Genomic DNA, 13,591 nt, shown 5'->3' with positions numbered 1-13,591 from the left:
ACTGAGATAGAGGGTGTAGTTAGTGGACAATCTATGGTATTTCATCATTATTTACATTGTGGTAGCGCTTACATGCGCCGATGAGGATCAGAGTCCCATTGTGCTAGGTGTGGTAATAGATCTTTTTAATATTGCTACATCTTGCTACAGCATTCATTTTCACTTGTTTGTGAGAGAAACAAAGTGAAGTCAATCTAAGTCCAGAATAACTAGTCTCCAAGACATAAGCTGGATTCATTTAACTGTTGTTCTTTCATTGTTGTTATTATGTTAAGCAACACAGTGGCCTAGGTATTAATGTTGTGCTCAGGTACCATGATGTGTTCATGCCTGATAGAATTACCTGCACTGTGCACTATAGTCACCTATAACCACACATCTGCAGTGTCTGGTTATAGTCCCCAAATCATCTGTTTTCCTCGATGTGGGTGCTACCAGTATGGATGAATCTGTCATTCAGCAGCTGGCAGCCAATCCAGGTGCAAGATTTTCACACTCACTTCCACCCCTTCCTCCTGGCAGGCTGGCAGCCAGCCTTCCCCAGTTCTCTTGCCCCACTGAAAGCAGCTGTAATATCATCTGAGCAGCTAATCTAATATAGCACCCTGTGCAAAAGGCAGTGGAGAAACTGGAGTGTAAGATGAGACTGATAAGGAGTCACATGTATGTGTGAAGTTGTACTTAAATCACTGTAGTAGAGCCTTGCATCACTAACAGACAACATGAGCGAGTCCTGGTCCTTGAGCTAAGAGATGTTGGTGGAAACAGAGACTAGGATCAAGCACCATGCTAAGGCCTTTCATGGAACGGAGATAGAAAAGCATTATTGCCAGCAAGGCTCTTAGAAAGTTGATGGGGAGGTAGTTTCAGAAGCTGAAAACTTCTGCAGTGAGACTTTCCAGAAAGAGCATGCGACTCCTTTTTGGATCTCCTGCTCCCAATAGAACTAGCTTGAAGCTAGGAAATGTGCCAAAGGAGAAGTGTATTATGGCCCTGGGGAAAGACCATGGCTAGCTCTGGCAAAGAGGCACGTTAGCGTCATCCCAGCAAAGCAAAGGAGAGAGGAACGCAGAGTGTCTGCAGCCTTCATGGCCTCCAAGTCCAGGGGAAGTTTTAGGAATGCAAGGAGGAGAAACCTATGCAGATGAATTTGTTCCTTTATTAGCACTGTGTCCTGTATGGATGCCATGGATTGCAGTACAGGAGGAAGAGCGGCTCTGCTGATAAAAGATGCCACCCTAAGCTTGTCCGCAGGTCACTTCAACCACCTCTCCTTTGTGGCATGATGCCAGAGTAGCCTTTTTAACATGAATCTCTGAATTACCCACTGAGACATTGGAGGAGGAGAATGGCAAGGAACAAACTTGTAGCCCACTGGCGGGAAGGGGAAGACCTTTGGACCACTGATTTCTTTAACTCCAAAAACAGTTACAATTTATGACTCAGCCCCCCTCCTTTGCCCCCAACTAATTAGTTTCCTTAATTAGCTTTAAGTTATTTGAGGAGTGATTTTTAATGGGATATCAACTAAACTTCTAAAAGTTGCATTTTACAAGATAGCATCTGCCTTCTCGGACGAACCCCAAGCAATGACCTACTGTCAGGATGTGCTCTTGCTTCTGTTGAAGTCAATGTTCCTTAATGTCAGCGGGTGCTGGGTGAGGCCTTGCTTCATCAGTTAGGAAGTACTGGTTTCACCTATGGGTTGGAAAGTGCTCTGAGGAATGATCCAACTCCGAGTGTAGTTAAGGACAAGAGTCCCACAGCATTGGGAACTGGCTTGGGGAATTGGCTTTCATGACTAATACTTTGAATATACAGAAAATGGTAGAAAAGATAAAAGCTTTCCCTCGACTTTCAACCACTCACTACTGCTTACTGAGAGTTAAGATGAAGACATCAGGCCGCATGTTTGTGAAGATCCACAATATTAAATATTAAAATAGGGAAATTCAAAGGATGAATACCACCAGCCCAGTCAACAAACTGCGCTAAAGACAAACTGCATTGGAGTAATTAATACTATGCTGACCCGCTTCCATAAATTCAAGATTTATTTACAGTGATTTGTTAACTGTAGATTTTGGAGGGAACTTTTCCTCCTAACCCTGTTTCTCCAGGGAAAGCAGTTTTTAAATAGGTTTCAGGCTAAGTAAAGATTCCTTGGCATTATGGAGCTTAGCTGCACATTTTTCTATTGACAATGCAAGTATGCTGTGTGATTCTATATAGCATGTCAGTTATCATCCCTTTATAGTCAATGCACAAACTTTGCTTAGCACAGGAATAGGGTATAGAGAGCTCATCTGCCATACAGAAAGGACTACGCACTTAAGGCGGCTCCTCTGATAACACTGCTCTACAGCCAAAATGCTTCTGAAATAAATGTAGTCAAACTTTACTAATTCTGGGTCACTGAGAACGAAAATGATGCTTAAAATTGTTGATTGGCTCTAGTTTTCAAGATATGCTATTGGGTCAGTATATACGACCCTTGACTTGGGAATGGCGGAGGATAAGTGAGTTATAAAGGGAAGGGATCTCAATTTAAACCAGAAATGACTAAAATACATCTTTGACTGGATCTATGAATAAATCTATGACTGGGTTTGGACAGTACTTGCTTTTTAGGCAAAACAATGAATGATGCAATCTGAAGCTGGTATTGCATCATACATGATATGAATTGCATCATGTTATTCCTAGAAGTCATGGATGATGCAATCATAACGAAGCTTACATCACTCTGCTGAACAAATTGCCCTATATCAGCTCTAGAAATCATACAGTGTCGTGCTCTCTTATTTGTCAGTGTTTGATTTTGCAAAGGGACACACATTTCTGTTTAGCCAAAGTGAGCAGAGATGCCTCGTACTTGTGTGAACAGTGCAGATAACTTCTGCTATGTTTGTGGTGAAGTGACTTTTGCATCACAAAAGCGCAGTATAACCACTATGGTTAAGAAAGCCTATCACCTTTATTTTGGCTGCAAAATTGGAGATCAGGACAAGAGGTGGGCCCCACACATATGCTGCAACACTTGTGCAACAAATCTTCGCCAGTGGTTGAACAGGAAAAGGAAATCTATGCATTTTGCAGTGCCAATGATTTGGAGAGAGCCAACAGATCATACCAGCAATTGTTACTTCTGCATGGTGCCTCCAGTTGGGAAAGGTGTGTCAAAGAAGAAAAAGTGGACTGTGCATTATCCAAACATTCCATCAGCTATACGCCCAGTGCCCCACGGAGAAGGACTGCCGGTTCCTGATGCACCAGAATCATTCTCACTTGAGTCAGACGAGGAAGAGGAAGAGGATGAAACTTCTGGTCCTGAACCATCAGTGTCACAGGACCCACATTTTCTCCCATCCTCCTCCTCTGAACCACACCTCATAACACAAGGTGAACGGAATGACCTTGTCAGGGATTTGGAACTACCCAAGAGTAAGGCAGAGCTGTTGGGCTCCAGACTACAGCAGTGGAATCTCCTGGCAGGTGATGTTAGGGTTTCCATGTTCCGTGACCGTCAAAAGGATCTTGTCCCATTCTTCTTCATGGAAGGTGATCTTGTAGCCTGCAACAACATCGATGGTATGATGGCAGCCCTTAACATTGTTCACGATCCAGATGAGTGGAGACTGTTCATTGCTTCATCGAAGACAAGTCTTAAAGCTGTTTTACTGCATAATGGCAATGTTTTGCCATCAATTCCAGTTGGTCATGCAGTCCATATGAAGGAAACCTATGACAACATGAAACAACTTTTGAGGTGCATAAACTATGACCAACATCAGTGGCAGCTTTGTGGCGATTTGAAGGTTGTTGCTCTCTTCCTTGGTCTGCAGACTGGATACACAAAGTACTGCTGTTTTCTCTGCGAATGGGATAGTCGTGCAAGAGATTCCCACTACATCAAGAAAGATTGGCCACTCCGACAGTCATTGGAGCCTGGGAGGAAAATGTTCAGCATCCACCACTTGTTGAATCAAGGAAGATTTTGTTACCACCCTTACACATCAAGCTGGGTCTGATGAAGAACTTTGTCAAGGCCATTGGCAAAACAAAAGCAGCTTTCAAGTACCTCCGTGGAAAATTTCCAAGGTTAAGTGAAGCTAAGATAAAGGAAGGTGTCTTTGTTGGTCCTCAGATTCGTGAACTTCTTCGAGATGATGCATTTGACCATGCACTGCGTGGTGAGGAAAAGACGGCATGGAAAGCCTTCCAGTTAGTGGCAATAAATTTTCTCAGAAACAACAAGGCAGACAACTACAGGTTGTTGGTGGAAAACCTCCTCAAAGCATACAAAAGCCTTGGTTGCAACATGTCACTAAAAATACATTTTTTGCACTCTCATCTAGATTTTTTTCCACTGAACTGCGGAGCAGTGAGCGACGAGCACGGCGAGCGATTTCACCAGGACATTGCAACAATGGAGAAACGCTATCAGGGCAAATGGAGCCCATCAATGCTTGCAGACTATTGCTGGACAGTGACAAGAGATGCTCCATTTAATGAATACAAGAGACAAGCCAAGAAGCGCCGAGTAGACACTGAATAGGACTAAACTATGTACAGAATAGTTTTTTGCCTTTTGTTTCATAATAAATTTTATTTATATAACCCTTTTGCTGATTTTTAAAGTGTTACATAAACAGGACAGGTGAAATATTATCATGTAAAGCAACCATAAACACATGAAAAGACCTAGGTTTACAATTTATGATTAAAACTCTACTATCTACACAATATACATAGACATAAAATGTAAAAACTTAAATATCTTAGAAACAGTAGCCAGTTGTTTTAAGTGTCATATTTGAATTCAGCACATCAAAATACATAATAAATAGCACATTTTATCTCTGAAGCAGACGACTTCTCAAAAATTGTAGACCAGTGTAATATGTATGATGTCTTAAGTCTTCACAACAAAAGCGAAGAGAAAGGACAGGAAGAGTCATCAAATCCCTGGAACTGATCCCACCTTATGGTGAAAGAATGAATAGGTCTGGCAAGCCAGGTTCTGATTCTGAGCTACGGTCTGTAGCGCGGGTCCCGTTGTACCGAAGTGCATCCTGAATAAAGGTCACTGCTTCACAGTTTGTAGAAGATGCAATAAAATAATAAGGAACATCACAGGTGGGATTCTCTGCTGGAATGGGAGAATTCTCACCGGGATTCCTTCCTGGGCACTGAATCCTGTCGCTGCTTTGGCTCCAATTGGAATTGGAGAGTCGACTCATTTTGGTATAAACGCCTGCTAAACACAGCTTGTCAAATCTCTGAGCAGCTGTTACAGGCCCAATTCTGCAAGGTGCTGAACACTCTGAGTTCCCATTGGAGGCAATGGGGCTTTAGGGTACTCAGACCTTTGTAGGACTAGGTTCTGCTGCATGTGCCTATGTCAGTGTGGGGACCTATTTAATCCTTGGAAAAAGGGGGAAGCCACTTAGCTCTTCATACCTCCAGCCAGATCTTCTCCTTTGACTAGAGATTTACAGCCCCAGTGTAGTGTCAGGCTTTGGCTCCAGTGAGCCAGTAGTTATTACACTCATGTGCATCATACACACACACTGCCCTCTCCCCCCGCCCCCACCCCGTATTGCACACGTGGCATAACTTCATAGCACCTTAGTTCTCAGAACATAAGAAAATGCAGGCACCATGAAAGAGAAGTGCGAGGCTGATTAATGTGCTGAACTATTTTAAGTCACCCTGTCACCAGAAGGATGGAGTAGACTAGAGGGTGGTCAGTTCCCACATGCCCCTTCCCCTGTGTATACATTTTCAAGCTGCGTGTGTTGCAAGCATCTCTCATTATGCAGGTCCTCTTTCATCGCCCACCCACAGCCTGGCACCAAAAAGCCTTTATTGGAGTCACCCTGGCATTGTCTCAGAGGAAGCCGGGATTTCTAGACTCGAGTGCAGATACGTGTAAATGAAGCCACAAGCAACTGTAAAGCCTGCCTTTGACTGCACAGCGCTAAATTTATAATCAATTCCACTTATAGCCTAACGCAGTGTTACTGAGCCAGCAGCTGTTTAATTAAATATGAGGGTTACCTTAGTGTGCAGGTCTGCAGTCACACAACAGCATGTTTCGTACTGCTGCTTTCCTGCAAGTGTTACCTCCCCACCACCACCACCGACACTGAGAAAATCACTAAAGTCACAGTAGGATCATGAAGGTGGCTGTCAGCTCGAGGATCCTGGGCCAGGCTGGCAGCCCCTTACCCTGCTGTGCTAGGAGAGGGTAGTTAGAAAGCACGACCCCGCTCTTCTCCCCTCTGTGACGGTCTTCACTGCCAAGACAGGTGTGTTTTCAGCCAGGGCAACTCATGCGCATAAAACCCTAGTGGAGACATGGCACCTGTAGCTTTACCGTGAGGTCAACCTCGCCTAGCTGCCGCTCAGTAAACCCTACAGAGCCATGTCTCCGCTAGGATTGTACAGCAGAGTCACTACTGTGTGTTACTTATCCCACTGTTTGTCCGAGTGAAGACAGCCTACATGCTCTGCCAGCCGTAGCACAGCAAGGTAGCTGTGTCCGCAGGTGGGCTGTGCTTTCACATGGACATCCCCGGCCCTAGCTGCTGGTTTGTTGAGAGAAGGCGGAGCGGGTGTGTGGGGGGGTGTCTCCTCCATGCATGCTACACAGGTTCAGCAGAGGAGCCATCGCAAGCAGTTGTGGGGGAGGGGAGCTGCTTATGCTGGGGAGAGAGCACCAGGTGTTTTGCCCCCCAGAGCGGCTGTGGGCAGCGCCGAGGTTCCTGGTACCTGCCCTTCCACCAGAGCCAGTGCAGAGGGGCCGCGGTGAGAGCAGAGCGCCCTGCTGCCACCTCTGCACCCATTGCCCTGGCACGCCAGGGGTTGGTGCTGCAGGGTGAGGACTAAGTACGTGACAGGCTGGCCACTGGGCCTGACCTTGTGCCTGCACAGCTGCTGCCATCTATTCTCAGCCTGGTTTCTCTTCCTCTCTCATTCTTGGTCTCCTCTCCACCTCCCCCTCCCCCCGCCCGCCTGTCCCATTTTGTCTTTCTGTCCCAGTTTCTACTGCCCACATGTCTCGGGGTGGGGGTTAGGCTCCGTGGGGGCAGGCACACAGAAGAGCAAACTGATCTGGTCCTGGGTCTCTAAGGGCACGTCTACGCTACAAAATTAAGTCGCCCTAACGTACGTCGGCATGCAGCCGCCGCAGTAATTACATCGCTTGTGCGTGTCTACATTTCGCTCTGTGTGTCGGCAGTGCGGGTTCTCACCAGGAGCGCTTGCACCGACGGCACTGTCAGTGTGGGGCGTGTGGGATGGCTTCTGAAAGCCAGCCACAGTCGATGTAACCAAGGCAGTGTCATTGACCTAACGACATAGACACTGACTCTACGCCGCTCGTGGAGGTGAAGTCGGGTCGGTGTAGCGGGCGAGTTACATCCGCGGGAGCGAAGTTCTAGTGTAGACACTTACGGAGTTAGGTTGACATAAGCTGTTTCTAACTCTGTAGTATAGACCAGGGCATAGTCTGTATTCAAGAGCCCAGGTGGCTGGCCTGCCACCCTAGGAACAGGGGAGCTCTAGGGTGCGTTTGCAGTAGGGGGTGGGGCGAGTCCACCTTCCTCCCACCCTGGCTGGGGCAGGCTGCAGGGCATGGCGCAGGTTACTGAAAGCAGTGGATTCAGTCAGGTGATGGGGGGCAGACCTGAGGCCCTTGCATTAGGAACAGCACTGCTGTTGGCTTTGATCCCCAACAGGCACCAATGAATGAGAATCCCATGCTGGCAGCATCAGCCCTAACGCCCCTTGTCTTTCTTCCAGGTGGCAGCGACTACGATGCAGGTAAGTAGCGACGACAGAAGCCCAGCTCCGTTCAGCCCCAGACCGACCCTGCTACCCCGGCATCTCCGAGCGACGGACACACGCAAACACCCGGCCCCTGCCCACCACATTTCTCAGACTAGTTTGCGTAAGAGGCTATGGGTGAGAAATCCTGGCCAGCCCTAGTGTCTGCAGAATAGCCCAGGTGACCTGGGGGAAGGGAGAGAACAGCTAGATCCCTGGAATAATCATTTTGGACCCTGATACGTATTTAAGCCCAACATCCGCTCCTCTGCTTTGTAGGCACCGTCGCCGAGACTGGGACAATAGCAGGAATAGCCAGTGCTCTTGTCGTGGCATTGATTGGCGCCGTCTCCAGTTACATTTCCTATCAGCAAAAGAAGTTTTGCTTCAGCATACAACGTAAGTGGTTCAAACGCTCTGAGCAGAGCACAGAGCCTGCTGAGGAAAGACACCCTCGCCTGTGGGTCCTCATGAGGTGCAGCAACCCTCCCCCTTTCTGTGCAAGAGGAGGGGACTGCGGCCCCTGGGGAGAGCCCTCCAGGGATTTGCCGGGGGGCAACCCCACCTGGAATCCTCAGAGAAGTTAACACACCCTGAGGCTGTAGTAACCTCGGGGCTGTGGTACCCACCATGCATGGGAGCGGCATCGGTTCATGGGAACGGTGCTGCTTGGCTGTGTTCCTAGCCAGGAGGCCCAAATTGTTTATCAGCCCCCTGCTGCTGCTCTCCATGGTAACTAGCTAAAAGACCCAGTTTGTGAAAAGGGGCTCCCCTCATTACACTGGAGATGGGTGGGGGAAAGGCAGGAGAGGGGAGCAGAGGCAACATGAGAAGGTCTAGGCGGGAAGCAAGCCTGTGTGTATAATTGGCAGGATACACCCAAGGCCTCCATCACAATCTCGCTTTGGCATAGCATCAGGAGCCAAGCTGTACCTTGGGACATTCAGGAACAAGAAGAGTGATGGGGGAGACTGGAGTGGTATTTATTATTTATTGACTGAAATTATCCCTGTGGAGGGGGAGAAGACACATCCCCACCCCACAAACCTGGCTCACTAGCAGGCCGAGAAACGTTGTAAGGATAAAGCATTCATTTGAAATTGAAACAACATATGTCAGCTCCAGCTCTTGCAAGGGGGCGGCTTTGTTCCACCCCACGCAGGAACTCTGGATCTGAAAGGTTTTTTTCGTATAACATTAACCATTTGATCGACCAAAACTATTCAAACCCACCATTTGATAAGGGTGGCAGCTCCTCACTCAGCTACACCCCTCGCCAGTGTCAATGAGGGGACTCAGCTGCCCCCTGCCTCCGCACATGGAATTGTTGACTGAACATGCACACACATTAGTCCTGACTCAAATGCAGGATACCAGCTTAAGCCAAACAGCCAGCATGTTCTTCCAGCTTGAAGTGATGGCTCTACAGCATTTCATTACAGTCTAAGACTGTCCTGGGGTAGGATCTGTCCAGACTGCAGAACGAATGACGTAGGAACATACCATAGACTGAGGAAATATAACTGGAGTTGAAAACTTACCAGTAGGCAGCGAGAGGAGATACAGCAAGCAGTGGCTGATTCCAAAATGGCCTCTCTAGAGTCTGTCAGATTTAAAGGACTAACCCCAGAAAGGCATGCTGGGAAAAAGAAGTTCCTATAAAAGGAAAAAGCCTGCAGTGGGAGTCATAAAGGAAGTGGCTATAGCCGTATTGCATCCACATAATTGTATTTAATAGCTCCAGGTTCTTCCCTCCTCCCCAGGCAGCTGTTCGTATAGTTCAGTTGTAAAGATTGCCTTTCAAAATAAATGTTTCCATTCTTTTCCCATTGGGAAAATAATGAATGCAGCAGGCCACGAGCAACCCTACAAAAAGCAAGCAAAGCGGAAGGAGACGGTTTCAGGGAGGAAATGGATTACACTTCAACATCTGTTTCTGTAAAGCATCTTTGATTGTGAACACTTCACAGCATTAGGCCCTGATCCTGTAAGTTCCTTCCCCTGGACAGACTTTTCAGGATCTGCCCCTTAGCTAACCCAGTTGTAGAGTTAAGTAATAACAGCAGAGAGGGACACACCGAGATGTAGCTACTGGAGTGGGGGGGCTATAGTTAATTTTGAGATGAGGTTTGGAAAGAAGCTATTCAATCCAGATGGCAGGTGCACCAAGCACAGCTAGGTTGTGGGAAGGGGCTCACACTACACAGGTGGAGGGAGGAGAGGAGAGGAGACAAGGCCCTTGAGAGAAGGGGAAGGACATTGAAACACATGGGGGATTCTGAAAGGGCTGCGGCTGTCTCTGAGGCTGGGCAGGCGAGTTCCTTTGTGTGTGAGAGAGAGGGTGAGCAGCAGCATTCTGCAGCTGCTGGAGACCTAGGAATGGGAGATGGTAAAGGAGGGAGTTGCAGAATCCAAGGCAAGCGGTGGCAAGAGCCTGGCCTAGGCAACCGTTCTCAAACCCTTCCATAGTGTGAGTCACAAGAGTGGGTGTTTGTGGACACCTCTCCGGCCCCTGACCCACCTCCCTCTCCCACTCCGTCATGTAACATCCACAGCAGTTGTATGCATAGAGAAGAGCATTGGGGAAAGTGCTTGGTGTAATTTAAGTAGCTGTCTTTAATGTGATGTAGCAACTGGACTGAGCCTAGCCACCCAGAGGTGGCTCACCTCTGAACACTGGTGGTCTGGAGCCCACAGGGTGGGACCCACTGCCCCGGGGCTTCCAAGGAGTTATTATAAACAGCCAGAAAAGCTAATTTAAAATTAATCAACTAAAATCCCTTGAGTGTCTCCTTCACTATCGGGGCAGAAACTTACCCTGAAACACTGCTATTTTCCTGGCTGGGGCTGCGACAAACAGGTGAGAGTTTTGGAAAATTAGATCAGCAGGAAAAGTCGAATGAATGTGATAGAATAAAATGCCCTTGTTTGTTCCCCCCCATTTAAATGATATTTTGGAAAGAATAAATAATAAAAAATAAAGGCTTTGATAAAAGGGAAGCCGAAAGAAGCAAAGCCCAGAAAGGCAGCAGGAAATTAAAGTTAATTATAAAGGAGGATTAATTTAAGCCATCAGACATGGCATGCTGGGATAATGTCAGGCCTTAGATGCATTGCAATGCATGACAGAAATCTGAGAGCAGTCAGCAGTGGCAGAACTGGCTTTTTATTGAAAAACATAAATTGTGTTTGGTGTTATCCCAGCAAAACACATGTCTTGGGGGAGGCTGCTGTGTTATGGAATGACCGCGCACTGGGAGCACAAAGGAACACTAGGGTGGGTGTGTGTGTGTGTGTGTGTGTGTGTGTGTGTGTGTGTGTGTGTGTGTGTGTGTGTGTGTGTGTGTGTGTGTGTGTGTGTGTGTGTGTGTCCGTCCAGTGGTGAGGGTGTGGGCTCAGTTTGCATTTTTGATCTCATTTGGACTGGAACATTCATGCACTCTTCATGTTTTTATCAATGACTGATGCAAAGTTTTCCCCATATCCTTTACCCCTCTCTGTACTTTAACCCCCATCACCTTGGTACCTAGGAGCATCAAGATGATTTAGGGGAGTTCTGACAGGCCATAGTCAAACAGAGCAAGGTTGGTATTTCTAGGCTACTGAGCAGTTACATGGGAAAACTCCACACCTACTGGTCACACTTATCGAGAGGAGACTTGGCGTAAGGCTGGGAATTTCAAAGAAGCCTAAGGGAATTATGTGCCATGCAGCCAATGGGAGCTGGGCACCTGGCTCCATTAAAAAGCATCATCTGCATTATTCACACCCCTCTCTTTCACCAGTTGGAGCAAGGCCTTTCTTTCGCCAGCGCGCTGCACTTCTACAGCTCCCTTGCCGCACTGGGCCTGACACGGTGAGAGCCCGCAATTCCCGCGAAAGCAAATAGGAGAGTGCTGAGAGGCTCAGACTCTGTTTCCCTGTCTCCCTTCCCAGCCCCCTTGGTCATTGGTTTTCTAGTGATTCGCACTAATAGCAGGAATAACATTACTGTGGGAGGGGCTCAAAACATGTCACATGCTTTGAGCCTCCCAAGCCACCCTATCAGCCAGTGACTGTTACCTGCCGTGTACACCGTGGCGTACGAAGGTTAATTGATTGGCTTAAGATCACACTGCAAGGCTAGGGTAGAGCAAGGAACAGAAGGACCCAAGACCTTGTTTCCCAGGCCTCTGTGCTGACCAGCGAACGAATGCCCACCGCTCACCCGAGGGAGCTTTTATGTAGCTGCTTGGGCTAGAACCGTCAGTGGCAGTTTCTTCCTAACCATTCTCAGAGGTTAGCTTATGCCCTGAAGCATGAGGCTTTATATCCCCCTTGTGCCCCTTTCCTACAGCTTGTGACCTGCTTTTCCCCAAACAGCATTAAAAGACACCCCCCCCCCCCCCGATGAATTAACTGCTCCCACAGAATCTAGAAACAAACCCACCCATCATGGTAAGAGTGCCTTAGTCGTTTGCCATTGAGTGATAGGGAACTCACATAAGTGACCAGCCGTTTGGTTTGGCAACTACTTCTATCTTCCTTAGTACCAGCTCAGGTGTAAGGGTCCCATCCTATCTGCCAAGCGAGTGCATTTTGGCTTCCCCATGCCTGCAGTGTACATGCCTTCACCTTTTTAGCCATATTTCTTTTCACATCCATGTAATAGGCTATAGTTTCTTTAGTGCCGGGTATAATACTAGGCCTCATGGCATATTTGTCCTTGCTACTCGCTCTGTGAGCTAGAGCAATAATATCCCCATTTTATAAATGGAGAATTGAGGCAGAGAGAAATTTAGGCACAAGAGTTCAATGAGCGTTAGGTGCCTAAATGCCTTAGAAGTTCTGGGCCTAAGTGTCTTGCCCTCCCCACCCCAAATAGGGAGTCTGTGGAAAAGCTCAGCCTCAAATCCAGATCTACATGGCCCAGGCCTGTGCCTTAACCATAAAACCATCCAGCCCTCAGCTGTAACTAAAGACTTTATCTCAGAGGCATTGGCCAGGCAGCCGCTGCATGTCTGACCTGGCACTGGGGCAGAACAGAGCTATGTGGTCGTTAAACGTTAGCCCTGCTCTGCCCTTGCTGCCATCACCGCGCACTGGTAGCACAAAGCTCCCCTAAATCATCTCGATGCTCCTAGGTACAAGGTGATGGGGGTTAAAGTACAGAGAGGGGTAAAGGATATGGGGAAAACTTTGCATCAGTCATTGATAAAAACATGAAGAGTGCATGAATGTTCTAGTCCAAATGAGATCAAAAATGCAAACTGAGCCCACACCCTCACCACTGGACGGACAGAGAGACACACAGACAAACAACCTAGTGTTCCTTTGTGCTACCAGCGCACGGTCATGTTGCTCCCCAACAGCAGACACTGAAATGTTTTTGTGTGTCCTGTTCCCTGCAGCCATCACTTTCTGCCAGTTGCAGTAATAGGCTAATTCCCATTCTCCTGACCCCCACAAGTAGTCTCATTGATTTTATTGTGACGCAAGGGAATAGAACTAGGCCAATAAAGCAGCTAGTTCCTCGCACAGTGTCCGACCAGCCCCCAGAATTTACTTTGCCCAAAACTCTGAAGCCTCTGGGGTCTGCTGTCCTGGTTGTCAGGGTGGCTAACCCTGATGTGGATTCAAACCATTGTTAAACAGTAGCCCGGGCATGCCTTTCACATTCAACTGCGCGACTCCTGCGCTGTGACCTCACTGTTGTTTTGAAATGACTCAGCCACGCCTAGCAGGCCCCGTTGAATTATTTTCCTACTCTGAATCCCAG

At 47.7% G+C, this 13,591-nt stretch overlaps 1 protein-coding gene across 1 annotated transcript in view; it reads left to right on the top strand.

The window, feature by feature from the left end:
- CD99L2 (CD99 molecule like 2) overlaps positions 1–13,591 on the top strand; it is a 41,337-nt gene that overhangs the window by 25,470 nt on the left and 2,276 nt on the right. Inside the window, exons 9-10 of the mRNA XM_065410911.1 lie at positions 7,810–7,830; positions 8,113–8,232. Of these exons, the coding sequence (XP_065266983.1) occupies positions 7,810–7,830; positions 8,113–8,232 (141 nt within the window). The remainder of the gene's footprint in view (positions 1–7,809; positions 7,831–8,112; positions 8,233–13,591) is intronic.

The sequence above is a fragment of the Emys orbicularis genome, chromosome 9, assembly GCF_028017835.1.
Source record: "Emys orbicularis isolate rEmyOrb1 chromosome 9, rEmyOrb1.hap1, whole genome shotgun sequence".
NCBI classification, from domain to species: Eukaryota; Metazoa; Chordata; order Testudines; family Emydidae; genus Emys; species Emys orbicularis.
This window is presented reverse-complemented; position numbering and strand designations above follow the sequence as displayed.